This window comes from Dermochelys coriacea, chromosome 2, assembly GCF_009764565.3.
Source record: "Dermochelys coriacea isolate rDerCor1 chromosome 2, rDerCor1.pri.v4, whole genome shotgun sequence".
Classification (NCBI taxonomy): domain Eukaryota; kingdom Metazoa; phylum Chordata; order Testudines; family Dermochelyidae; genus Dermochelys; species Dermochelys coriacea.
Genome location: NC_050069.1, coordinates 252,092,607 through 252,120,183, shown reverse-complemented (window position 1 = coordinate 252,120,183; position 27,577 = coordinate 252,092,607). Strand labels below are relative to the sequence as shown.

The following is a 27,577-nucleotide window of genomic DNA, read 5'->3' as shown; positions in this document are numbered from 1 at the left end:
TGGCGGGGCAGGGACATGGGGGCTACCGGGCCTCCTCCGCTAGAGGCTCGCTGCGCGGCCTGCCCCAGCCGCGCTAAGGGCGACGAGCCCCGCGCTACAGTCCCGCCCCGCTGCCCCCTCCCGGGCCGCCCCAGCAGGTGGCGCTGCTGCTGCCCCCAGGCCGCGGCCCAGCGTGCCGGAAGGGGGTGGCGGCGGCCTCGCCGAGATGGCGGCGCCCGGGCGGCGCGGAGCGTGAGCGTAGGCCCGGCCGCGGGGAGCATGGCGCGGGCGGCGCGGGGCCGGGGGGGCCGCGGCGGGAGCCGGCAGCCGGGCAGGCTGCAGAAGCTGCGGCTGGCGGTGCAGGAGTTCGTACAGGCGGCCGGGGGCCTCTCCCCTCCTCAGCCCGGGCTCCAGCCCGCGGGGGGCCGGGGCAGGAGGAGCCGCCGCGAGCTGAGGAAGGAGAAGCGCAGGCTCAAGCGGAGCCGCCGCCGCCGCCTGCACCCCCAGCAGCCGGGCGAGCCAGGGGCGGGCCGGGGCGAGCAGACGCCGGGCGTGGGGCAATGCCCCCTCCCCGCCGGGGTCCCGGCCTCGCCGCCCCCGGGGCACCAGCGCCCCCGCGAGGCAGCGAAGCGGCTGCCCCAGAAGGGACCCGGCGCCGCCGCTGCGGCCTCTGCGCGGAAACGGGCCTTGCTGGCGGCCAACGAGGAGGAGGAGAAGGAGATCCGGCGGCTGGAGCGGCGCCTGGGGCTCAGCAAGCGCAGGAAGGCGGGAGCCTCCTCCGTGCCGCAGAGCTTCGTCCGGGATGGGCTGGGCTACGTGCTGGGGGCCCTGGAGCCCGAGGCCACCCTCTGCGGCCTGTACGAGGAGAGCAGCGAGGAGGAGGCGGCGGCTGATGAGGGGCCCCTAGATCTGGATGAGGCTAATAAGGAGGATCTAGATCTGGAGTCCCTAGACGATGATCAGGAGGGGGAGCTAAATGGGGAGGAGGAAGAAAAGGAGGGGAGGATGGAGGACACTTTAGAAACCTCAGAGGAGGCAGATATGGAAGGAAACTGGGAGGATGAGCGGGAAGGAAGCAGAAAGTTGCCCATGTCCCCAGAGGATTGTGGCGACCATAAACCCTGCAAAGCCAAGACCTCCAAAGAAGAGCAGGTAAGTTGGAGGCAGGTTTTGCATCAAATAGCTTCATGCCTTTCAAATACAATTTTGCATCCTTCGCATGAAGTTTCACTTCGGATCTGAGTTTTGTAAGGGATTGGAAATTGTCCTGAACAAAACGTGCTATGTTCAGTAGACTGATGAACTGAGCACAGTTTTATGCTATGTATTACAGGGTGACATTTCCTGACCCTATGGGGATAGGGCAGTACCCTGAAGCATGAGCATTGAAAAACCTTGAAATGTACATGGAGGTTCTTGTTATGATTTTGCTATCACAAGTTTCAGCATACCAGTAGGACTACAGAAGCTAGCGATGGAAAAGACCTATCAGACCATTTCTCCCATCGCCGATGGAGGATGCATCAGATATAGTATTGAATTGTGCATTTGTGAACACAGATGGTACATTTGGGGCCCAAGCACGCTTTTTGGCAGGCTTGCATAATTCCCGTTGAGTTCTATGGGTGTTGTGCACTTGAATAACTTGAAGAATTGGGACCTTGATTTGAGTTGATCCTAAGTGATAAGCTGTTGCATGTTTCTTTTTTGGATGCTGTTCAAGTTAGCTCCTTTAGCATAATTTTGTACTATGGGTGTTGCATTACAATTAAAAAAGCTTCATAGTGATTAGAAATAAACCTATGATATACTTAATAACCCCATTTCTTATATTTAATTAAAAGATACTTTCAAATGAATATGTATTTATTTTTAAATAAGATTTTTTTTGTAACACACTGCCCTATTTTCTTGTTTTTCTCTTTTGAGAAGAGTCTTTGCCATAGAGCTACGATGTATGTTCCCCCTCCAGTGAGAAGAGCTGATGAGACAACGGATGACAAAAAGAGGGAAGAACTGGGAAGACTGAAGAAAACCGTGAAAGGACTAATTAACAGGTAATATAACATGTGAAAGTTGTTTAATTGTTAGGCTGTGTTTACAGCAGCCACTGCTCAAGCCAGAGAGGGGAGTGGGTATGAGTTATTTCTTGCAAACCGATTTTTTTAAATAAAAGTCAAATTTTGTGCATGCCATCTTTGACAGTATCTTTTTTTATTCTCAATTATTTTGGAGAAAGTACATTTATAGAAGTTGAAAAATCTATTAAAGAAGATATGTATTAATTGATAAGTGAATTTAAAACTTTAAGTTGAATTCCACAAACACTATTAAGTGTTGTAGGCCAAACATAATTCCATGGACATCAGTGGGACTGTGTGTGGTTCAAAAAAATAATTGTAGAATCAGGCTCTTAATTTGTACAATCTGCACATGAAAGGAGTAAGAGCATTAAAAAAAATATATTATTAAAACTGCTGAGCCCTGAATCTCGGGAGAAGTGTGTATCTTACACTACTGAAGAATAGGTTTACAGAAATAATTGCGCATTACCATATATTTATCTGTGGCTTTTATATAAAAGCATTCAGTTGACATTAATTTTAGTCTGTGCTAGTGGTTCTCAGACTGGTACACAGGCTATGATCCATTGGTATGCAGAATAAGAATTCATTATAACTACACTGAATAAATTACAAACATGAGGATGAGTACTTTTGGATTTTAGATATGGTATGTTACGGTCTTTTGCGCATCACTGCTTAGCATCATCAACTTTTTGTGAATACTACTACTTCATTTTTATATACAGTATCTCCTGAGAAAATGTGAACTAAATATTTGGGTATCTGAATTATTCTGATGAATAGGAAAGATCCAAAATCTGTTTCAAATATTTGTCCCTTTTTCTTTTTGAGCTACTAGTTGAATAAAAGATAGAAATGGAAATCTAAAGCAAACACTGAATTTTATTTTCCAATAGGTTGAGTGAACCAAATTTGGCCTCCATAAGTGGACAGTTGGAAGAGCTATACATGACTAACAGTAGAAAGGACATGAATGAAACTCTAACAGATGTTCTTCTGAATGCTTGTGTTACTGCAGCGGTAATGCCAGTTAGATTGATGATGGAGCATGTCCTTTTGGTCAGCATTCTTCATCATACTGTGGGAATTGAGGTAACTTTTTGCCTGGGCTTGTTTTATTTTCTAATCATGTTGCACAATACTTTCTATGGTGCTTTATCCAGGTTCTTTTTTGAATGTGTGGTTTCTGAAATTGTTAGAACGTAAGTATATGGTATCCCTGAAATTACACCTCACTATATGGCAATATGGGCTGACTTGTGGTTGCACTTATGGTTTAGTAGGCAGGCTCTCACAAGCCACAAGCACTTATGCTTGTTACTGCATCTGAATGAGTAATTTCTTCTGTAAATTATTGGTTACCTTTATAAAGTGTAACTTATGTCATTGAGACCATTAGTGCCTTATATTCCTACCTGCATCTATCTGTAGTGTTGAAAAATTTCTTAAAGCTACTATTTTTTCCATCTTTAACTACAATTATCCAGTCCTGTTCAATGGCTACTTTAGAACATCATTCTTGAGTCCTATATATCCAACTACAGAATTCATTAAAACCATTATAGAGTAAAAAAAATCCAACGGAATCTGAGGAACTCCACTAAAGCCCGATCCTAGATACACTTACACATGCATGTGAGTAGTCCCACTGAAGTCAGTGGGTTGGCTTGCAGCTATAAGTGTTTGCAGGATCAGGGCATTTGACACACATCAAGCAACTTTTTGAGGGTTGGTTGTATTTTCAGGCTTGACAATATCAGGTCAAAATAAACTTAAGCTTTGTCTACTAATATGGAGGACATGTTGGAACAGGTAATGTCAAAAGGAAGTTATTGCAGGAGTTTAGATAATTTCACTGAAACTTTTGACAAGAGACAATGAGCTGTTTTAGGATGCTGTTCCCATAAAGCTTTATTCTGATTCTGTAATGCAGAAACATAATTGAAAGAACTCATATAAAAGATGTATTCAAATAGTTCTTGCGTCTGTAATGCGTTGACCTTGTTGAGGTAGAAATATTTCTGTATTAGCTGTTTTAAAAACCAAACTAAATATCAGAGGAGCACAACCAAGTTAACTTTTCTACGTGCAACCTTTGCATTATAGTAAATTTATTTTTACTCCTTTTGTTGCTTTAAAGGCTGGTTTTTACCCCACGTTTGACTTGAAAATTTTGGCACTGTTTTAATAGTAACCCCCATCTTTTTATAAATTTAAAACTTTTAAATGTAGTCAACCAGTTTCTAGACTCTCACACAGACCATTGACTTAGTTGTGATGTAGACTTCAGAAGCTAATTGGGACTACTTAAATGCATTATTAAGCACTCAAGTTTGTTCTTTGAAAAAGATACAGGATATTAAATGCACAAAACTGCGATAAGGTAACATTAAGGTTGCAGTTAAAAATTATTCAGAAAATACAAAAATTAAGGTCTTGTAGCAATGTTTGTATGGCTATGCAGCATATACATAATTTTGTATATGTATTTGTAATTGTTGGGAACCTTAACTTTTACACATTTCCTGACTGATTTTAACTGCAACATTAACATTATAACAACAATTTTTTTAATTGTGTAACTCAATTTTAAAAATATGAATATTTGACAGGTGATCAGTCCACGATCTAAATGTATATTTTTGGCACACTTTTTTGTAGGCTCAGTTTTCTGTAGATAAATATAAAGAGGTCTGTCATTTTCTTGGTAATTTTTCCCATATTGTATCTGTTTGGCAAGTTGACTGACTCTTATCTCCAGTAGGAAGTCGGCAAGCAATAGTGCTAAGTACACAACCAGGAGCTGGAAAAAAGTGCTTTTCTTGTTATCAGGCTTTTCCTGGCCAATAATGTTTTTAATCTAAAATGTGAATCTTGACCCATATGTGGTTTATTTTCGTATGGCACATAAGTTGTTTCCATGTTTCTAGTATGAAAATGACTGAGTAAGGTTGCAAGTTTATCACGGAAGTCATGTATTCTGTTACTTTCCGTGACTTCTGCAGCAGTCTGTGCTGGGGCAATCTTGGGCCACTGCGCCCCCTCTTCCTCCCCTCCCCTCCCCATCCCAGCAGCAGCAGAGTTTGGGTGTGGGAGGGGGCAGGGGGTTGGCTGGGACACGGCCAATGGGAGCTTTAGGGACGGTGCCTGCAGGTGGAGGCACCATGCAGAGCTGCCTGTCCATGCCTCCGCCTAGCAGCTGAGCGAGGGGGATGTCACCGCTTCCAGGGAGCCCCCCAGTTAAACGCCACCCAGAGCCCTCCTCACCTCATCCCAGGCCCCAACCCCTTTCCCACACCCAAACTCTGCTGCTGCTGCGGGGGAGGAGGCGCAGAGCGAGGTAGGGAGCCTGCTGGCCCCGCCAACCCCCCCCCCCCAGCACCAGCAGAGATCCTCAGCCACGCACTGCTGCCGGCGCCTCCCAGCACTAGCGGGTTTCCAGGGCCATATGCCGCCTCCCTCCCCCAGCACCCGCAGTGCCCCCCAGGCAGATTCTCTTCTCCCCTCACCTTCCCCAAGTTTTAGTCAGGGGTATTTGGTAAAAGTCATGGACAGATCAGAGGCCGTGGATTTTTGTTAACTGCCCGTGACCTGTCCATGACTTTTACTAAAAATACCCATGACTAAAACTTAGCCTGAACTATTAGTGATAATGAGTAGCATTAGTCTGCCATGCTCCCAGCTGCCAATCTATGTTGCATTGAGAAATGTTTCCAGTTTCCTTTGTTTAAACAAATCTTTTCTAGTAAGTCGTTAGCTTGATTTCATCAAGCCTGCTTTTACTACCAAATAAAGGTATAAAAAGATAACTGGATTATATGTGTAAATATATAATTTCAAGTAAAGTGAAATGGATACCAGGTAAATAATATGCTTCTTAAAAAATATGTATGGAACTGATAGCTTAGAGTTCATATAGAATATCAATATTGGCTGATGGGAACAACAGTTTTCCTATAAGCTAATTTTTGTTTGTTTTCCATTGCTTATGCTTTTTGCAGGTAAAATTGAGGGGGCAGAGATCTACATATGCAAAATGCTTAATTGCTTTCTAATCTTTTTTTTTTTTTCATTCAACTGTTGTCAGGTTGGTGCTCACTTTTTGGAAGCTGTGGTGAGGAAATTTGATGAATTCTATAAAAGTGACACTGAAGGGAAAGAATGTGATAACCTGTTTGCCTTGATTGGCCATCTGTATAACTTTCACGTAGTGCATTCGCTGCTGATCTTTGATATTCTCAAGATGCTTGTTAGCACTTTTACAGAAAAGGACATTGAACTGATTCTGCTTCTTCTGAAAAATGTGGGCTTTTCCTTGAGAAAAGATGATGCTTTGGCCCTGAAGGATCTGATTAGCGAGTCCCAGAACAAAGCAAATGCTGTGGGGAAGAAATTTCAGGACCAGTCTAGGGTATGTATGCATTTGAATACGTTTGGGCACAAACTTCCCAGCATGAACAGAATTTATCAGGGATTGGTTAAATCTGTTAATTTGCCAAATTGTTTAATTTTTGTATTAAGTTTATCTACTAAAATTGTTTCACGCAATAGTCTGATTAGATCTTAAGATAGTGTTAGCATCCAATTAAATTATTGTTGCATTAGCTTACTTAACATATAGGAAAAGAATGAGCACTTAAGTTTGTTCTCAGAGCCTAGACACCAGCATGCCCTGAAATAGCTGTCTGCCCTGTGTGTTACGCAAATGATGATGCATCTACTTCATGGAATAATACAGTTCGTATGCTTAAAAGTCTAAAATAATTCAACAGCTGTGGTATTGTTTAGCAAAATTAGATTTGAATCTAAACTTAATATAAATACATGTAGTGGGAATTAAAATGAATATTGGTTTTTTGCTAGTATTCTTTATTTGTGATGTCATTATCTAGATTCCAGAATGTATTGCTAGGTGAGATGCTTATGTATGCGCAGTAATACATTCAAGATACATTTTCCACTTGTTAAATAATATTTTTTTCCAGCACGTCTGCCATACTGTTTCTTTTATCCATAGATTCGCTTTATGCTAGAGACGATGTTGGCACTAAAAAACAATGACATGCGGAAAATCCCAGGTTATGACCCTGAGCCAGTTGAGAAGCTGCGCAAGCTGCAGAGAACCCTGGTAAAAATGTTTTTTAGTATATTAGTGGGTACTGTTACTTCTCCTAAATCATACTTTTGGAAGTAATTGCAAGGTCCTTTATTAAGCTACTAGTAAAATACTGTAGACCAGATGACCTGCTAATATTACTTTGGAATTTGTGTAACAGCGCAGGTTGAACAATACATTGTGAAAAGTGCCTTCTGTCCCCAAGAATTTCAAATGACTTTACGGACTGTATACAGAGAACACCACTGAAATGCAGCCATCTCTGGATGTTAGTCAGCGCCCAACACACTGCAAAACATTTAGAGAACGACATTTTTTTATCCAAGGACACTGAGACAAATCCCTGTGCTTACAGATGGTCTTGTGGGATCTTTTGATGTTTGTGTAGAGCAGACCAAGATATCATCCCTGGTGTTGAGTTCCTGCAACTCCCGTTGACTTCAGCAGGCTTTGTGAATGCTCAGCCTTTGAGAATCAGGCCATTCATTTTTAAGATCTCACCTGAAAAACCCCACACAGTAAAATGTGTACCTCGCAGATTGAGAAGCTGCTATTCTCCTCAGGATTTTAGTTTGGTTCTAGAGAGTCCATGTATCTTAGACCTGAGGCTTACACCATTAAGCCACTCTTCCGGTTCACTGTTAGGCTTTTTTTTCTAAAATTTGTGTAAATACAGTACACAGATGTCAGGAATTTAATACAGTAAGCTAGAGCCAGACATGTTGCAAGCAGGTGCTGTAGAACCTTTTACACAGCTCTGCTAGTGCACTTGTAACATCTCTTCCCTTCCACTCGTTTCTTGATCAAGTATTAACTGTACCAAAACTTTTGGTGATTTTATGTGAACAAAAATGTCCATTAGAAAATAGGACATTGCAGTTTATTTTTAATTTACAACTCTAGATTAGAATTTGAACAAAGGTGTTGAGTTGGTGGATGGCGATAACCCACTGGCTTTGTCTTTTTGGTTGGAATTCTTTTTTTTTTTTTTTTAATGCCACGGTCTCCTGGATTTAGGCACGCTCTTGTGTTGTAAATCAAAATAAATGAGAAGTATGTTGATTTTGGCTGATCTTGTTTGGAGATAGAGGTTGTGGGGGGGGAACATCTGAGAGCATAGTCGGGAAACATGTTAAATTATGCCGTGATCTAAACCCTTTGTTAGGAAAAATAAGTCTCTTTGGAACTGAAAACGTTTTATTGTTTATAAAAGGTTCACAACAGTGGCTCTGGAAGAGAGACTCAACTTCGTGTGTCATTGGAATCTCTCCTCAATGCTGACCAGGTTGGCCGTTGGTGGATAGTAGGGTCATCTTGGAGCGGAGCACCAATGATTGATAGCACTAGCAGCAAGACTCAGCACAAATTGCCTGTTGGAAAGGTAAATATGAAAATTGCTATTAATCATTGAAAGTGCCAAGGCAATTTTGTCTTTGAGAAACATGAACAAATATCCTTGTGATACTGCGGTTAGTATTTGGACTTGCGCTTGCCCTGGCCCTGAAATTCTCTCTTCCACCTTGTGGATTTGTAAACTACTTTGTGGTGCACTGTCATGTGAAATGGAAAAGGCGGACTAAAATTGGAAATAGATTCCACAGTCTGTAGCCTTATAGGTAGGGCCAGCTGTACCCCTAGAAATCATATGGTTGAACTGTTTTTAAAAGTGCATAGAAACATGGTGAGAAGGGCATGGGCACTTAGAGAAGGACTACTCATTTCATCACTTCCAGTCCAGTTTTGCTGGTCAGTTATCTGATCTCACTGCTTGGAGGCCAAGTCCTCATACTCCTTATGTTCATCTCCAGTGGTAAGGTCACTAGATCTTTGGACTGTTGCTTCACAACTCGTTCCAGGTATGTGTGTATATAATCATACCAGAAAAGTTTCACTGAAATAGGTTTCCTATAGCAAGTAAATGTTATCATTAGTAAATGTTTCTTTAAACGTGTTTCTTTTCAGATGAATTCAAAGATATTGGAGCTTGCTCGTAAGCAGCGAATGAACACGGACATCAGGAGAAATATATTTTGTGTCTTGATGAGTAGTGAAGACTTTTTGGATGCATTTGAAAAACTTTTGAAGTAAGTACACACCAGGATTCTGTTGAAACCCAGGGACAAATAGAAGTGCTATCTGGGCTGGAAACTTTTCAGGTTGCCTCCTTGCCAGTCAGGGAGAGCAGGGGAAGTTGTGCGCAGGGGAAGTGACATCAGGCAGAGCAGCATAGAACTGCTAGTCTCGCCAGATGGGAGGGTGCCCAGAGGGACTAAGTGAGAATGGAGCAAAGAAAACTGATCTGACTCAGGAGTAAGGAGTGGAGAAGGGGCCAAGCAGTACAGCAGAACTGAGCTGCCAATCAGATGGGGGAGAATGGGCCAAGATGTTGTCAGCCATATGAATGATGCCATGGAAGAAAGCAGTACAGTCAGGGAGAAATTAAAACTGAACCTCATTTTGAATGTGGTGTCTGTTACAGCTCTGATCAGAGGTCTGTGGTGACTGGTAAGGGAGAGATTGGTCTGGGCTTTGTTGCTACTGTAATATAATTCAAAGGGAGTAACCTTTGCCAGAATGGCAAGCCACAGTTTAATTTGCAAATCAAATCAAAATAGGTTTTTTGGTAAAGTCAACTATAATTCCATTACTTGCTGTTTCTGTAAAATACAACTTTATTTTTAGACTGAGATGGAGTCTTTTTGGTACTTCGGTACAGCCTTTTCAGTTGCAAAAACTTAGCTGTTACCACAGCAGAGGTCTGGCAGTTTTATTTGGAAATCAGTCCTTGACTTAGTACTGGCTATTTAAACACTTGTGTACAAAGTGATGTACACACAGACTTGGATGATGTAAAAACTATTTGAAAAATACCTAGAATACATTACACTAGCCTGTTTAAGTGGTTTTTTGTTTTTGTTTTTTGTTTTTTTTTGGTTTTTTTGCAGAGGTATGTGTTTAATACCAACTGAAGGCCCTTGTAATCAGAAAGAATGTAGCATAGAAGAATATGCTAAAATAAGGATTATGATAATCATAAACATGTTTTCCAGAATTATAGAAATCTAAATTTCCTTGTTGGTCAGTCTTTTAGGGAAGTGTCTGAGAAATCCATACAGAAAGCTGTGCTTCTTATTATGCTTGCTGATAGAGCCACTGACAGATCCATCAGCTAGACTACAATTTGTGCAGGATGGAAAAGTTCTAGCTCTCTTTGACATAGTAGGCTTGCTGATGCTGTCACATAGAAAATTAAAACATTTTTAGGAATTGTGATACTCAAGGTACAGTAAAAGCTATGTTTTCTAGCACTTTATAAACCAGAAAACTCTAGAAATTGGCATTTTGGGGTGCTGGATCCGGACAGTGTTCACCTTGGGAGCTCCTCACAAGCATCGACCTGTCCCTAACGCTCCTAGGTGAAGGCGTGGCCAGGCAGCTCTGCGCGCTGCCTCCACCTGCAGGCGCCGCCTCCACAGCTTGAATTGGCCACGGTCCCCGGCCAATGGGAGCTGCAGAGCCAGCACTTGGGGCAGTGTGGGGTCAACGTGTGGACCCATCTGGCCGCGCCTCCACCTAGGAGAAGCTGAGACATGTCACCACCTGCGGGAAGCCGCACGAGGAGAGCACTGCCCAGATCCGCCACCCCGAAACCTCTCCCGTGCCCCTGCCCCGAGCCCCCTTCCTCACCCAAACTTCCTCCCGGAGCCTGTGCCCCACACCCCAGCCCTGAGCCCTTTTAGTTATCCGGAATTTTTGCCTAACCGGCAACCCCTATTTCCCCAACATGCCAGATAACATGGCTTTTACTGTAATATGACTCAGAAACTTTCTGGCCAGAATTTAGGTGAAGCAGCAGTGAATATAGGCTGTTTTAAACTTGGCCTGCACACCGCTTAGATAAGGTATCACGTTGTTGTGCACGGCGTTAATCACAACTTTAGTCTCATAGTTCTGAATATCAAAAAAGACCATCCTTGTCTTTTAAAAGTTTGAATTTATTTTGAAAGATATTTTCAAATTTTTTCAAATTTTGTTGACTATTTGCTAATGCCTTTTGGGAGTTAATCTCAAATTTTTGCTGCTGCTAACTGTGAGCTACTTCAGCAGTATCTTCCCGGGACTCTAGGTTTCTATGGTGGAATCACAGAAATATAGGGGTGAAAGGGACTTTGAGAGGCCATCTAGTTCAGCCCCCTGCGCTGAGGCAGATCCAAGCATACCTAGAGCATCCCTGACTGGTGTTTGTTTGACCTCTTCTTAAAAACTTCCAGTGATGGGGATTCCACAGCCTTTCTTGGAAGCCCATTCCAATGCTTAACTACCTTATCATTAGAAAGTTTTTCCTACTGTCTAACCTAAATCTTCCTTGCTGCAGATTAAAAGCCCACTACTTATTGTCCTAAGTGTACATGGAGAGCTAATGGTCAGTGTCTTCTTTATAACAGCCTTTAACACACTTGAAGACTATTGTCAGGTCTCCTCTCTGTCTTCTTTTCTTAAGACATAAAATGCCCAGTTTTTTTAAACCTTTCCTCATAGGTCACGTTCTTATCATTTTGGTTGCTCTCCAATTTGTCCACTGTTTCTAAAAGTGTGGCCCCAAAACTGGATACGGTACTCCAGCTGAGGCCTCTTCAGTACTGAGAAAAGCGGGACAATTACCTCTCATGTCTTACATACTGCAGTTGTGTTAATACACCCCAGAATGATATTGGCCTTTTTTGCAGCTGCATCATATTGTTCACTCTCATTCATTTTGCGATTGCTATTACTCCTAGATCCTTTTCAGCAGTTCTACTACCCAGCCAGTTATTCCCCATTTTGTAGTTGTGCAATTGATTTTCTTCCTTAGTGAACTATTTTGCACTTGTCTTTATTGAATTTCATCTTGTTGATTTCAGACCAGTTCTCCAATTTGTCAAATTCATTTTGATTTCTCATCTTATCCTCCATAGTGGCAGATCTCTTAAGTACACAACCATCTAAGATTACTTAGATCCTTACTAACTAAAATTTGGTTGCACTGTGATGTGCACTGTGCAGAAGACCCGGTGGAGCTTATATTCTAAAATTAGGCAGACAGGACATTTCAGTCACGTGAATGCCAGATGAAAGTCCAATTTCAAAGCGATGCAAATAATTTTTGTGACTGACACTATATTATAACACTAAGCATTTTTCTTTTAAATTGGTTTTAGTGCTGCCAAATGTTTGACAGCACTCAGGACTAAATCATATTTATTTGCAGAACAGGTGCAGCACACAGTACTGTTATTTGCCAGTGGATCTGAATCCTCTTTTAGTTGGGTCAGCTGTACGAGTGAGAAGGCAATTCAGTCATTGGTCTTTCTGCTGAGTCAGCCAATGAGTGTGCCAATAAGTGCAGATTGTGTTTTTGTAATTATTGTTGGTGTTCTTAAAGTAGACATTTTCTATTAGGAACTGGACTGAACCCACCAAACTCATTTCACTTAGATAACCCAGCCACCATCTAATCACTATTTTCAATTCACTATCTGGAGTATATTTAATTTGTTGACCAAGAGATAAAAAAGTTCATATCATCAACCAAAAAAGTTTTAAAGATGTTTTCTTTCTCATTCATAGCTTTTTCCTAGAACTTAAGGGCTCCGGGTCCTGTCTGTTCCCATTAACCCTGGCAAGGATGTATATAAAAGCAGCCATTTCCTCCCAAAATCATAGTAAAGAATATTAGCTAATCTGAGTGAGGATCCCAAGGCTTTTAGCTCACTGCTTATCTTCTTCCCTGTGCAGTTCATCTCAGTTCTCCAGGCCTCAGCTCTTGACACAGTAATACAACTCCTCCCGAAGATGGGAGGACAGATTGGCGATCCATGATTGCAGTGCCACTGCACATATGGAAAGTCACCTTCATTTTGTTCCATAGAAGCTGATAGAATGTCTGTCATTCTCCTCTTGCCCAGGATTGTTGGGTTTCTCTCCATGACAAAACTGGGTTGGCCTATACTGCTGACAACTTATTTCAATTTAAACCTTTAAGGATTCCATTTCAGTTGCAATAGAATGGTCTTCTTAGTTTAGAGAAATTGCCAATGGCTCTTACTTTAAGGTAGTTAGATTTTGTTTAAACTCAGTTAATTATTTTTTACTGTTATTGATATCACAGGCTTGGACTTAAAGATCAGCAAGAGAGAGAGATTGTTCATGTTCTCGTTGACTGTTGCCTACAGGAGAAGACATATAACCCCTTCTATGCATATTTGGCTAACAAGTTTTGTGAATACGATAGAAGATTTCAGGTAAACTAAGATCTGTTCCTACCTCATTGTGGTACTGTTAAAGTTGAGATTCTTTTGGGATTTCTATTATTAGAGGTTTGTACAGATTTATTCCATTACATAATACCACAGAAAAAGTCTCTCTGCCTACACAACCATTATAAATAAATAAAATCTGGTGACTAGCTCATCATTTAAGGAAGCTTATTGAGCCACTTCTAGCCAGAAGGTAGTGATTTAGCTAGGAGTGGAAATTTGAGTGGGCCCTAGCTTGTGGTGGTGGGCAGTGAACAAAGGTCTGACATCACAGCAATTCATTTATATTGTATATTATTATATTGCATATTTGACTATGGCTCCCCCATCCCTCCATGTCTGGGGTCAAGGCGTGTTGCACCTCTGGCAATGCAGAGGCAGTAACCAGAGCCACTTGGGAGCCCCTCCTCTGTAACCAGAACCCATCCCATGAGTGAGTGACCAAGAGGTGGTTGGGCCAAGAAGTGGCATTGCGACTTGACATATGGCCTTCTGCTCCCAGTCCTGGACTTTGCTCCATTCCCCATCAACACAAGCTCAGTCTCCATCCCACACCACTCAGCTCTGGTTACTTCCTTCCCATTGCCAGAGGTATGCCTTCCACACTGGGAGTGAGTGGCTGGCCAGAACCTGATCGGCTGTTAGTTTTGGAACTGAGAGCCAATGGGGACCAGTACCGGGGGGGAGGGGGGTGTGTGAAATCTGAGCCTGTGTTGATGAGGAAGCAGAGCCGAATGGAGCAATATGAGGCAGCAGCAGCTTTACTAAAAGACTGCACCTCTTAGCAATCTAGTTCCATCTTTTTTTTTTTTTAAATCAGATTTGAGTGGGGACTGGGTGCTAATCAGGGGAGCTGTGACCCACCTGTGTCTACGCCCCTGACAGGAGGATAGGTCAGTATGTTACAATGGGCCTTTGGGAAGGATCTAAAGTAAGGAAACTGTATGATGGAAAAGAAAGGTGTAAATATCCTGAAAAAAAAATCCCTTGCACCCAGAATAAACCCCTGCTGCATTTCAGTGGTAGGATTGTAAAAACTGAACCATTCAAAAGTGCTTCTCTCTTTTTATTGCAGTTACAAGACTGCTATTATTCTTAATGGAAAAAAAAACCAGGAATCAAAACTGTTACTATAAATATCTGTTACACAGAGTAGGGCCTTTTGGTATTTTAACAAAGAACATAGGAAGAAAATAACACTGGTGAATATTTTTGTGCATGTTTGCTTTTTCAACAAAAATATCCTGTTTTATATGTATAAAGTTCCAAAATGTTCGTTTAACCAATAAAATGTACTAGTTTTGCAAGAGTTTAGTGTTAGAGATGTACTTTAATGCATCAAATATGACTAGATTAACAAAATATGTATTGACAGTTTGTATTGCCTTTGTGGACATGGTAGTCAGAAAAAAATGAGCCTTAAAATCTTAAAACCTAAAATGGGCCTAATCTCTAATATATATAAATCCAGTGAAGACCCCATCCTGAGGAACTGGGAGTAGACCCCTGTATCCACACAGAGCCCCGTGTAAGTAAGGGCTTACGCAGGGATTTGTCCATGGAATTTGTGTAAATAGGATAAATTATCTATTGCAGCTAGCATGTCTATTTTGGTGTCTTCCAAAACATGTTGCTTGTGGTGTGGAGGAGTTATATATGAGAGGTTTGATAGTGTTTTTACAACAATGAAAAAAATAATAAAATGCATATGTTAAGTGTGCTTCATTTTCTATAGACTTATGTAAACTGGTTCAACCACTTGCATGTTTTTCTTTTGGATTTACATATAGATGTATATTTTAATTCTGTGATTGCTAAACACTACCTGTATCATCTTCAAGCTACAGAGCAACTTCTAACATAAGTTTGCTGCTGCTTTGAGTAGTGTCCCTACTTGCACTTGACGTGTGCATAAGCCAAGATTTTTCAGTAGCAGTGCCCATTCAATTTACACATGTACCCTATGGATCTTCATGCCCCATACTTGAAGATATATAGGGCTGTGCTGATGAACCGCCCTCCATTCCTTTTCAGCTGCCTCAGCCCGAGATGGAGCAATTTGTTGTGCCTACCTAAGTGCAGCTTAGACTTTCCTTGTCAATTTTAGACCTTTGCTAACTTTATTTTATTATTCTTTAGTTATTTTACGTTATTTTGTTCCTGGTTTTTTGAGTGGGGATATTCCTTTTTTGTTTTTGCTGGGTTTGGGCTTGCCTCCCCCTCGTCCTCAGCAAGGTCCTTCCTTAGGAATCCTCTCTTTTTTTTTTTTTTTTTTTTTTTTTTTTTTTTTTTGTGGGATATATCTAGATCCCCAGGCTTCAAAACATTGCCTGACTTTCCAGGAACCCTCCCAGTGAGTGACAGCCATTTGTACTGTATCCGCTGTCTCAGGGATATGCATGTATCATCTAAGTGAAAAATTTGCACTAGCTTCAAGAGCTGCTCAAAGAAATACACAGAAAAAGCTCCAGCTCCTTATGATGGAGTGCTCTGTTCATCCTACATCAGATCGGAGCTCGGAAACGCGCGCGTGCGCACACACACACCTCTGAATGACCACAGTGCCCCATCATCTTCTGTGGCTTGCTCACTCCCAGGTCCTCTAGGGACAGATCTGCAAATGAATCTGAAAAACCTGCTTCCAAGATGAGTGCAAGGTCTCCTCAGAAAGATCACTCAAAAAGGTTTACCATGCCGGAGACCCTCCACTCTGCGAAAGTGTCTGCAGAAGTCTCAGTACTGAGGAATTCTCTATGCCTAAGTCTTTGCTTCCATTGTCCGTGATACCGAAGCATTGGTACCATTGAAACTTGGGCAAGAGACTACCAAAACTATGCACTCTGCTAAGAAGACAGTGCACTCTTCATCTTTCACTGCCTCACTGGTTCCTAGATCATCAGTAGAGCAAGTACCAGACCAGTAAGTAAAACTCTCAGTACTTTACACTTCTACGACTGGTTCTCACCAGGTCTCCATACGACCTCACACGGTACTGCAAGAGTTCAGGTTCTCAAAGAATCTGCCTGTTTCCAAGGAGCCTGAGTCTCCTCTGTTGAGTTTTGGACTCCCAGTACCACAACCAGTATTATCTGTGGTATCCCACGTTTTGATAGTACCAACATGTTCTGAAAGATGGCCAGTTACTCCTTCATAGATTCCAAGGACAGAAGGGACCATTCTGATCATCTAGTCTGACCTCTTGTATAACAGAGGCCAGAGAATATCCTCAAAATAATTCCTAAGGATTTTTTTTCTAAAAGAAATGCTCATCTTGATTTAAAAATTGTCACTGATGGAGAATCCATCACAACCTTTGCTAAGTTGTTCCAATAATTAATTACTCTCACTGTTAAAAAGTTACACCTTATGTCCAATCTGAATTTGTCTAGTTTCAGCTTCCAGCAGTTGGATCATGTTATACCTTTCTCTGTTTGATTGAAGAGCCCATTTTATTTGTTCCCCATGTAGACACTTAAAAACTGCAATCAAGTCATCCCTTAACCTTCTCTTTGTTAAGCTTGAGCTCCTGAAACTCAATCACCATCTGCCCCTCCACCAGGCTATGAAGAGGAGAGTTCTTCAGACTCCCAGGTTTATGTGCAGCGCTCTGTTGACCATCTGCCTATGTTGACTATCTGGAACCTGCACTGTTGAGGGACATTTCCAGGCTTCTACCATCAAAGCCTGCCAAACATCCCACCCGTTATAATCAACCCTGCATGCCCCCTCCATTCCTGTATGATCCTCCCAGTGGACATGTTGGGATCCTCGGCTGCTTACCAGCAAGAATTTTCTGAAATGCTCAGTACTCATGTAGATCATCCCTTGATGACATTCTCCAGCGCCTTCTGTTTCTCCACAGCAATCTTTAAGGCAGGAGGATACATTCAAGGACCAGGAAAGGAGAGCTGATGAGGCGGCTAAGCCACAGTCTAATATTTCTTCTTTCTCTCCAGATGAAGCTGTTATCGCCCCACTGTTTCACATTGATGATTTCAAAGTTTCAAGATCTGATTAAGAGGGTGACAGACACCCTTCAGATCCAATTAGAGAAAGTGCAGGAGACGCAGCACCAATTGCTTGTCATTGTGCACACACGGTCATCAGCGCGAGTTGCCCTTCCTATAAATGAAGGACTATTAGAGTCTGACAAGTCCATTTGGCAGACTCCTACTCCTGCCCTCCCTCCCAGCAAAAAGACCAGATAAAAAGTATTATATCCCAAGTAGGGGCTCAGAGCTTTTTATTTTCCCACCCCACCCCAAATTCTGCGTCCATGACTAGAGTAAATGAGCATCATAGTCAACATCATTCAAAGCCTATGCCCCCTGATAAGGACCACAAGCGCTTGGATCTTTTGGGGATCAAGAGTTGTTCCTCTGTGACCCTACAGTTCCCAACTGCTAACTGTCAGGAGATTCTGAAAAAATACAATCACATTAATAATATGAAGTTTGGCTCTTTTATTGAACATCTACCACAAGCACAAAGAACCGTTTCAAGCCATCATTGCAGAAGGGCTGCTCTTGGCTAGAACAACCCTGCAAACTTCTCAGGATTCAGCTGATAGGGCAGCTCATTCCATTGCTACAACTGTAGTCATGTGCAGGGTGTGACAAAGTGAGACATTTTTGTAATATTTTTATGATTATGTGCCTCAGTTTCCCTCTGTACTTTGCATTGTTACCCAGTGGTTGCAGAACAGTTAAATCTACTCTTGGGGCAGAGCAAGAGACATGAGGTGCTGTGTTCTATCTTGGGTGGAATCCATGGATTGTTAAAAGGACTGGCTAAAACTGACCCATATCAATGGAGAATTCTGAAAGACAGTGGGAACCCCAGGGGCCAGGACATTCACATCTAGCAACCAGTAATCAAGAGGAAGGAGATTTTTCCCCCACCTCTCAGCAGGGAAGCAGAGCAAAGGCCCCAGCTCAATGGACTGAAAGGTGTCATGATACTAAAATAAAAGTTGGCTTATGGTAGTGAGTCAGCAGCTCTCACCTGCGACTGACGGAGAGAAATGGAGAACTAGAGGCAGAAAATGATTCCATGGCAGCTTGGCTGGATGGAACCCTGGCTTGGCCAGAATGAAATATGTATTAATCTTTGTTTCTCTATGCCAGTGGTTCTGCGGTTATGCGGCCCACAATGTGTTATGTGGGCCACAGGTTGAGAACCACAGCACCCTGTCCCCCCAAACCTCCCACAGTCCCCTATGCCCAGCACCCCCCACTCAGAGACCCCTCCACAGAGCAGGCCCAGGAGTGGAGCCGGGCACAAGCAGCCAGACCCCACCAGGTCGGGCAGCTAGGACCCCAGGCCTGGGGCCAGGAGCAGAGCCCCACATAAAACATGGGGGTGCTGTAGCACCCGCGCAAACCCCTACTCCTGTGCCTATGCTGCCCAATGCCTCTCACTGCCCAGAGCCCCCCACACCCCTACCAAACCTTCCCGGAGACCCTGCCCCCCTGCAGTACTCACCAGCCCCTTGCTGGCAGAAGCACTCCAGCAGGGCTGTCACACGCTGTCTCTCCCTCAGCCAGCCCCGCCCCCTGCCAGACCAGAGCTGCACTTTTAAGCATACAACTGAGCTGCAGTTGTGTGCTAATTTGGCCACATGCAGCCCACGGGTTGAGAACCACTGCTCTGTGCTAATGTAAGCTCTTCTTTTTCGTCTGTGTTCAACTGACAAATAAATCCCACTCTGTTTTGAAAAGGCTCCCTGGTGTCACTGCAAATACTTGCTAAGGTGGGGAGGTCCCTGAAGAGTATAAAAGTCTCAGACCTAGGAATTTATTTCAGGTTGACTTGCTGGGTAGAGCTCACAGTGTGAAGCAGGAGTGCTGGATCCCAGAAGCTAACTGTTGGATGCATTGAGGCTGGGTGGGCTACCTGTAAGAAAGAATGGGACCTCTTAGGCATCTGGCACAGTGAAGGAGTTCCTCTGTTTAAAAGCTGGGACATAGCACAGATCCTGTGGATCCGTGACACAGGGCATCATGGCTTCAGTCCTCAGGGTTTCCCTATGAAGTCCAGAACACAGTAGAGGACCCCGCTTTCGATGGTCTAAAGTTATTCGGTGACATTACAGATGATTTGCTGCGTGCTTAAAGGACTCCAGAGTGATCCTTCATTCGCTGGGCATATATACGCCTGCAAATAAAAAGAGGTTTAGTCAATCTCAGATGGTGCAGAGATTATGCCCTTCCCAATTCTCCATTTTCCACAGACCACCAGAGCCACCTAGAAAAAAACCCACATTTCAAAAGGGAAAATTTTAAACTGCTACAGCAACTTTGATCAGCAGCTTATGATGGCCAAACATTCCTTTTGACTCCTCAGTTGAGAGTCATGAACATTCCTCTGATCTAGACTGCTGCTGCACTATCTTACCTCACTCAGTTTTCTACTTTTTGGTGATCGTCTCTCCCATTTTCACACCTCATGGATGCAGATCATCTCCAACAAATGGGCTTTGGAGATTATAATTTTGATGTACTTCATTCAGTTTTACTCCATCCCCCACCCATTCCATTTCATGGACACCTCTGATGAATCTGTTCTGAAGTAAGAGGTTCAGTGCCTTTTCCGTTTTGGAGCAGTGGATCCAGTTCCCACTCAACACAAGAGGGTTTTATTCCAAATACTTTTTGGCTCCCCAAAAAGAATGGTGGATGGAAACCATTTCTAGATCTATGGATGCTGAATACCTTTGTCAAGGTACAGAAATTCAAGATAGTGACACTGTTCTTTCTCTAGATTTACTACTTTACAACCCTTAACCTTCAGGATGTGTATTTTCATATCACAGTACACCCTTCTCACAAGAAATTTCTATTCTTCTTGGTGGGGCAGGACCATTACCAATATTGGGTCTTTCCCTTTGAGCTAGCGACTGTTCCCAGGGTGTTCACAAAAGTTGTGGAAGTTGCATAACTTCATCAGGGGAAGTTAATTGTTTTCTTTTACCTCAATGACTGGCTCCTCAAGGGACATTCTTACACCAGTGTCTAGTTAGCAGTGGTCAGTCTCAGTCTCCAGCTCAGATTCGTGTTGTCCTCCCTCCTGTTGTCCTACCTTCAAAAAGGATAAAGTTTATAGGGGCCATTCTAGATGCTACCACAGCCAGAGGTTATGGGCCAGAGGTTCCTTGCACTGTCGCATCTGATTGGGCAAGTTCAGATCAGTCCTCAAGTCACTGCCAGATCATGCCTGCAACTTCTCGGGCACATGACAGAGAGTAACCTTCTTATGCTTCATGCTCAGCTGCACCTGCATTGCTTCCAAGCCTGGTTCAGGTCAGTTTATACATCCAACAGGGACAGTCTGAACAAACTGCTCTTTATCCCCTGTCATATTCTAGTTTCCCTTGAATGGTGAAAGAATCCAGACAAAGCATATTCCCAGAGGTCCCCTTCAACCACCCTCCATCTACTCACATTTTAGTTTCTGACATGTCCCTCCTCAGATGGGGAGCTCATCTTCAGGACCATAATTTCCAGGGCAGATGGTCTGCCCAAGAGTCCACCTTACACATCAATGTTCCGTCTGTCAGACATGTCTGTCTGTACTTCCTATCTGTGATTCAAGGACAATCATTTCACTTAACGACAGAAAATAGGACCAGTATGTATTATATAAATTGGCAAGGGGTAGCAAGAGCCCTTTCCCTCTCTGCAGAGGCCATGAACTGGTGCATAGCCCACGATATCCTGATCTTGGCAGTCTACCTACCCAGTCTCCAAAACACCATAGCTAACAGCTTCAGCAGACGCTTCGCTCAAAATCATGAGTGAGAACTAGACAAATCTGTACTCAAACAATTCTTAACCTGGGGATATCCAAAAACAGATCTTTTCGTCACCACAGATTATTGGAAATGCACACATTTCTGTTCAAGGGGAGGCTTGGGTTGCCACTTCTCTGGTGGGATGCTTTTCTCATCTCCTGGGCGAAGAATCTCCTATACGCTTTTCCCCCACACTTCCTGATCCTCAAGATCCTAAACAAAGTCAAGCAGGACAAAGCCACAGTCATCTTGATTGCACCAACCTGGCAAATCTTTCCTTTTGACTGACCATCGATCTTCCACTGACACCCACTGATCTTCTCACACAGGACTCAGGGAATGTCCTTAGCACAATCTGACTACATTGAAGCTCAAGGCCTAGCACCCAATGGTTCTCAGTGCTAGAACAATCTTGCTCCACAGCAGTTCAGGAGGTTCTGCTGAATGGTAGAAAAGATTCTACCAGAAAGACTTATCTTCAGAAATGAAAAGGTTTTACCACTAACATACTCACCATTGTTTGTCTCCTAGAGACTCTCTCATCTCCGAGGTGTTAGAATACTTACTTACTTTGAAGAAAGCACAGTTCCATTAAAGTTCACCAAGCTGCCATCACAACATTCCATTCTCCAGTAAAAGGTTTCTAGGTATTTGCTCCCCTTGTAACATTGAGATATAAAAGGGTCTGTAAAACTTCTTCCCTAATGTTAGACACCCTATTCCCGTTTGGAACTTTTAATTTAGTTCTCAGAGCTTTGAAGAAGCAACGCTTTTAACTGTTAACTTGCTCACTTATGAGCCTCTCCATGAAACCCGCATTCCTAGTGGCTATTACCTCGGCCTGAAGGGTTGCAGAACTGGAAGCTTTAATGACTGACTGTCCTTATACTGTCCCTTTCAAAGATAAAGTTTTTCTCTTCAACCACATCCACCTTTTTTACCCAAGGTTACTTCAGATTTTCATATCAATCTATCATTTATCTCCTGGTATTCTACCCCAAGCCTAATCAGTCAAAACAGGAAGCTGTCCTTCATTACTTAGGTATCAGGAGAGTGTTGGCTTATTATCAGGACAAGACTAGGCCTTTGTGACCTCCATGAGATTGGTTGTTTTATGGTGGACAGAATTAAAGGGGTTCCAGGGACTATTCAAAGGCTTTCTAAGTTGCATACTCTCCTGTTATATGGCTAATGTACCCTACCCTTCTAAGGTTGTTGCTCATTCCGTGAGATCGTACTATGTCTGTGGCCCTGCTAAAGGATGTCTGTTAATGGAAAAAAGCAAGGCTAATACATGGGCTTTGATTCACACTTTCTCCAGACACGAAGCCTTCCTGGGCAGGTGCTCCCTTTGGCTTTGCAGTCCTACACATAGCTTTAGACTGAGTTCTGAAGCCCCCACCTCCTTTAGGGGTACTGCTAATGAGTGACCTGTAATAGAGCACCCGTAGGGACACTACTCGAAGAATGAGAGGTTACTTCCTTGTACAATAACTGGAGTTCTTAAAGATGTTTGCCCCTGTCAGTGCTCCACAACCTACCCTCCATCTGATCTTCTTGGGGCTTTGAGGAGCAGAAAGAATTGAGGGCAGTTTGCCCATGCAGCCCTTTATATCCTTGGTATGAAGCATGAGAATACATAGGGTGCATGTGCAAACTGAAAGGGCACTGCTGCTGAAAATCTCCAATGGAAGGCAAGTACGCACCCCCAGCAGAGGACCCAGAAGGATACACATCTCAAAGTACTCCAGTTACTGTACAAGGTAATAATGTCTCCTTCATTTTGGCTTCCAATGCATTGCAAATGATCAAACAACCTTATTAAATAAGCTTAATAATGTGTTTTATACTTAATAGCTGAATGGAAAGGGTGCCAAGGTAGCTTTGAGAGCCTGTTGTGATATAACATATTAATTATTTGACTTGGATTTCCATTTTTATTTTGTGTTTTTTGTTTTGACACCTAGATGACATTCCAGTTCAGTATATGGGACAAAATCCGAGATTTGGGAAACCTGTCAACCACCACTTTCTCCAACCTGGTTTCTCTGTTGGCCCATTTGCTAAAGACAAAATCACTCTCCCTGTCAGTTTTCAAGGTCAGCATAGTCTCTATTAAAGTACTTGTGCACTTCCACCTCATTTCTTAGTTTTGTGGTAAATGTGTGTGTGTTCCTTGTTATCTAATCTGTATTAGAGCTGCTTATTCAGTTTTGAAACAAATTATTCCAAACTTCCTAGCTAAGGTGAACTTTACTTGCCTATTTTCTAAAACTGCCCCAAATGTAGGGATCTGATTTAGTTTCATACAAGTGGTTTTAATGGCCAAACAGATTAGATTAATTTACTTTTTATTTATTTATTTTTCAAAGAACTGTGGCCCAGTGGTTAGGGTGCTAGTCTGGGACTTGCAACACCCAGGTTAAATTCCCTGCCCTGCTACGGATTTGCTGTGCAACCCAGGACAAGTCACTTAATCTCTCTATCCTACAGTTTCCATCTGTACAATGTGGATAGAAGCACTTCCCTGCCTCACAGAAGTGTTGTGAGGTTAAGTTAATTAAAACAGATTGTGAGCTGCTCAGATACCCTGGTAGCAGGAGTCACAGAAGTACTTAAGATGGCTATCCAGAAGATAAACAGAATTTGGGCTATTACAGACAACAGTAAATTATTTATTGTTCCTTTTTTAAAAGAGAATCTGAGTTTAAAGAAATACACTTCTTTCCCCTCTCCCACCCCCACCCCCCCCATTCCTGTCTTTACTGGTGGCATTTCAGCCTCTTTCGTGTATTGGATGTGCTGATGGAGTTGCTACCAGACAGACACATGCTCCTTATAGCTGCTGAAAGCCAACAGTGAAGTTTGGGGCTATTACTGATAAGGATTGTTGTTGCTTTCCTTTGGGGAGGGCAAGATGCCAAACCATTTAAACAGTGGTTAAGACCTTGTTCCAAAAACCATCACTTGATACTCATGACCTTGATAATTACTTCCTTATCTTGAACCTTCCTGTTTTGAGGAAGGCTGTGGGTGGAACCTAGGTTCCACTGGTTTCATCAGCCTGGCCTACACACAGCTTTTGTAGTGGTGTGATTGTCAGCTGGGGGCAGGGGAGTGATAATTTTTCTGAAAGCTATACCAGTACAACCCCTAACATGGTTGCAGTTTTACTGGTATAAAGATGCCTTAAACCAGTATAACTTAGGGCACATCTTCATTAGCAATGTGTGTAGTCGTGGCATCGCGCTGGGAGAGAGCTCTCCCAGTGCTATTAAAAAAAAAAAAAAAAAACACACCTCCAGGAGGGGAATAGCTACCAGCGCTGGGAGCACAACTCCCAGAGCTGGTGCACTGTCTATACTGGCACGTTACAGTGCTGAAACTTGCAGCGCTCAGGGAGTGTTTTTTCACACTTCTGAGCAAGCAAGTTACAGCACTGTAAAGTGCCAGTGTAGACAAGCCCTTATTCCACTTCCCTTACAGGAACAAGCTCTACTGAAAAAAGAAGCTTTTATACTGGTATAACAGCATCCACACTAAGGGAATTGTACCTTAGTTTAACTGTACCAATATAGTTAAAGTCCAACTTTTGTGTAGACGAGCCCTAAGTTCCTAATTCATTCAGTCTGGGTATGGTATAACCACTGCATTAATATTCTTAATATGGACAGAAATGTGGTGCCTATGCTGATTTTTAGTGCATCTGCCAGCAGCCTTTGGGGGGCACTCAGATATTGCAGTGATAGTGTTGTAATGTCTATAAATAAACCTATTGTTTAAAAATACAGCTGTGCATTAAGTGTGTTTTGGATTCACCTTTGGGGCCACTCTGCCTTAAATACTTTGAAGGTACCTATCTCCTTGGTATCTGGTTGCCTTAGTATATCAGGTAGAGGTGACCAGGTTGTTTTTCAGTGGCTTCATTCCTTCCTGCGAGGTTTTAGAAGGCAGTGTTGGATGATTGCCATGCAATCAGAGTGCACTCTCATGCCATATTCCACAAGATTCTGTTGTGTTGCCACTCTTGTTCAATATCTATGTGAGGTCATGATTAGTCTTAGCTTTTCATCTCTCAACTGTCAAATTATGCAAGGCATATTTTTTTGATTTTATCATTTATAATTTATTTTTTATCATCCCTGGTCCTGTTAACTAGGTAGTTGAATTCAGTGAACTAGATAAACCCAAAGTCCACTTCTTGCGGCAAGTGTTACATATACTATTAATAAAAACAGACTTGGAAGAACTTACCAGCATTTTTGGAAGGTAAGTGATCATTGATCTTCCCAGAGAACATTTGGTGAGTAGTGATTAGACACATAAAAGGGATTTGCTTATTTTATTTATTTTAATTATCCATTGCTTACATCAAGCCCTTGACACCTCACTTCTTACAATGTAAGCTTTTTTGTGAAAGGTCCATCTCTTCTTATATGTTCGTACAGCACCTGGTACAATGCTGCCCTGTTTTTAATTGTGGTCTGTAGGTGCTACTGCAGTATAAGTATATTATGGAATTTTACACACAACATTAATGCAAATTTTGAAATAATCAGTACATCAACTATCACTATCAAGCAAGAACAATAAAACTGTTGATGCACAAAGCTGACATACCAGCTACCCCAAAATCTTTACTCTATGTGTGGAACTAGAATTCAGTCACACAGCAGAGTTGTTCTTGCTACAACATTTCACTGTTGTAGAAAGGAAATAATGGAATTTATCAGGGGAAAGTTAACTCTCTAGCATTGCAGATCTTATCTAGAAATCTCCGTTCTTCATATTAAAGGGGCAAGGGTTATTCACCGAACACCTTTTAGAGGTAATCAGAGGAAATGTCTTAATCACGCTGAAGCGGCTAAAATTTAGACCTGATTCTTCCACTTGTATACCTACAATTGACGGCTGGGTATAAGTGTCTAGGACATTAATTTGGTTACAGTCGAAATGCTTTTAAGATCTCATCCACTCTACGTATTGGAACAATACTGAATAAGGGTCACAGGTAATTTGGTCTCCTGACATGTTGTGAATTTGTACTGCACTCCGGGCCTTAGTTTGTAAGCTATTCCAGGAAGCAACTTTGCTTTTTTAGTTTGTTTTTAAAGAGCCATGGAAATGGTGCTATATAAATATTTAATAATGGAAGAGATAATACTGTTTATTCTGTGGAATTAGATCTGCCAAAATACTAAAGTAATAAAAGACAATGTTTACATTTGTAGAACTACACATAAAGTGGAAAGTCTGTATTGCCATGTACTGTCTTTCAAATTCTATTCTATCCCATTAAAATGTGGGGGAGGTTTGCCACATGTTGCTTACATTTTTTACTATGCCCTAACTAATATTTTAAGTCAAGTCTCTTAAAAAATACTTTAAAATTCCAAACTACCTTTTGAGAAACAGATTGCTTGTGAAGTATGTTCAACTGTTTGCCAAACCAGTGTAGGCCTGTACTTGTTAATATTAAATTTTTAAAAAGTTGAGATTTTCCTGATAAACTTTCAGTTTGATTTTTCTCAAAACCTGACAGCATAGCAAAAGAGACTTTATAACATTGTAGGAAAGTAGGAAACTGGAATTATTTCTGATTTGTGTGCCTGTCTTTTTCAGGTTAACTGACAACCCAAAATTAGGAATGTTGCGTGAAGGTTTGAAGCTTTTCCTTTCCCACTTTTTCCTGAAGAATGTACAAGCACACAAAAGCGCTGAAGAAGCCATCTTACTAAAAGAAAGAGTTGAACTAGTAAGCAGGACTTTGCAAGCCAGAGAATCCAGATTAAAACTATAGTTTTATTTTCAAATAAGCTTGCATGGAAAATAAGGACTTCCTGAAAGCACAGAGCTGATCTTGACAATGTTTTTCACGGACCAAAGACTTGAGATGCTGAGCAGGATTGTAATGCTGCAAAGAACCCCATATTTTGAGGTGATGTAGGATTGTACGCTCCTAAAAAATGGTTTCAAGTTTGGGGGAAAATAGAAACATAGAATACTAAAGAAGGAAAAAAGTATATATCCTTATACATTGTTGTTCATTGCTTTAAAAAGTATTGTCGTCCCCCATCCACCTCCACTCTGTATACCTCATGTTGCCAGTTATCATCAGGCAAGATAACTGAGTTTCCTTTAAAGTTTAGTTAATACCATTTAATCAGTCAGCAAGTGGTAGTATTCAGCAACCCCAAGATTCTAGCCTTCCTAATTCCTGCAAGATCATGGAGTAAGATTGGGTTTGATATTCAGATCCGTTCACTTTTTTACAGAATAAATAAAATCTAATTTTGTTTCTGTGCTA

At 42.2% G+C, this 27,577-nt stretch overlaps 1 protein-coding gene across 1 annotated transcript; it reads left to right on the top strand.

The window, feature by feature from the left end:
• NOM1 (nucleolar protein with MIF4G domain 1) lies at positions 1 to 27,577 on the top strand. Its single transcript, XM_038391800.1, has 11 exons — positions 1 to 1,131; positions 1,912 to 2,036; positions 2,963 to 3,158; positions 6,154 to 6,477; positions 7,084 to 7,194; positions 8,396 to 8,563; positions 9,145 to 9,266; positions 13,331 to 13,463; positions 23,238 to 23,369; positions 25,430 to 25,539; positions 26,893 to 27,577. Exons 1-11 carry the CDS (start codon positions 16 to 18, stop codon positions 27,068 to 27,070), a joined length of 2,715 nt encoding a protein of 904 aa, XP_038247728.1. The 5' UTR covers positions 1 to 15; the 3' UTR covers positions 27,071 to 27,577.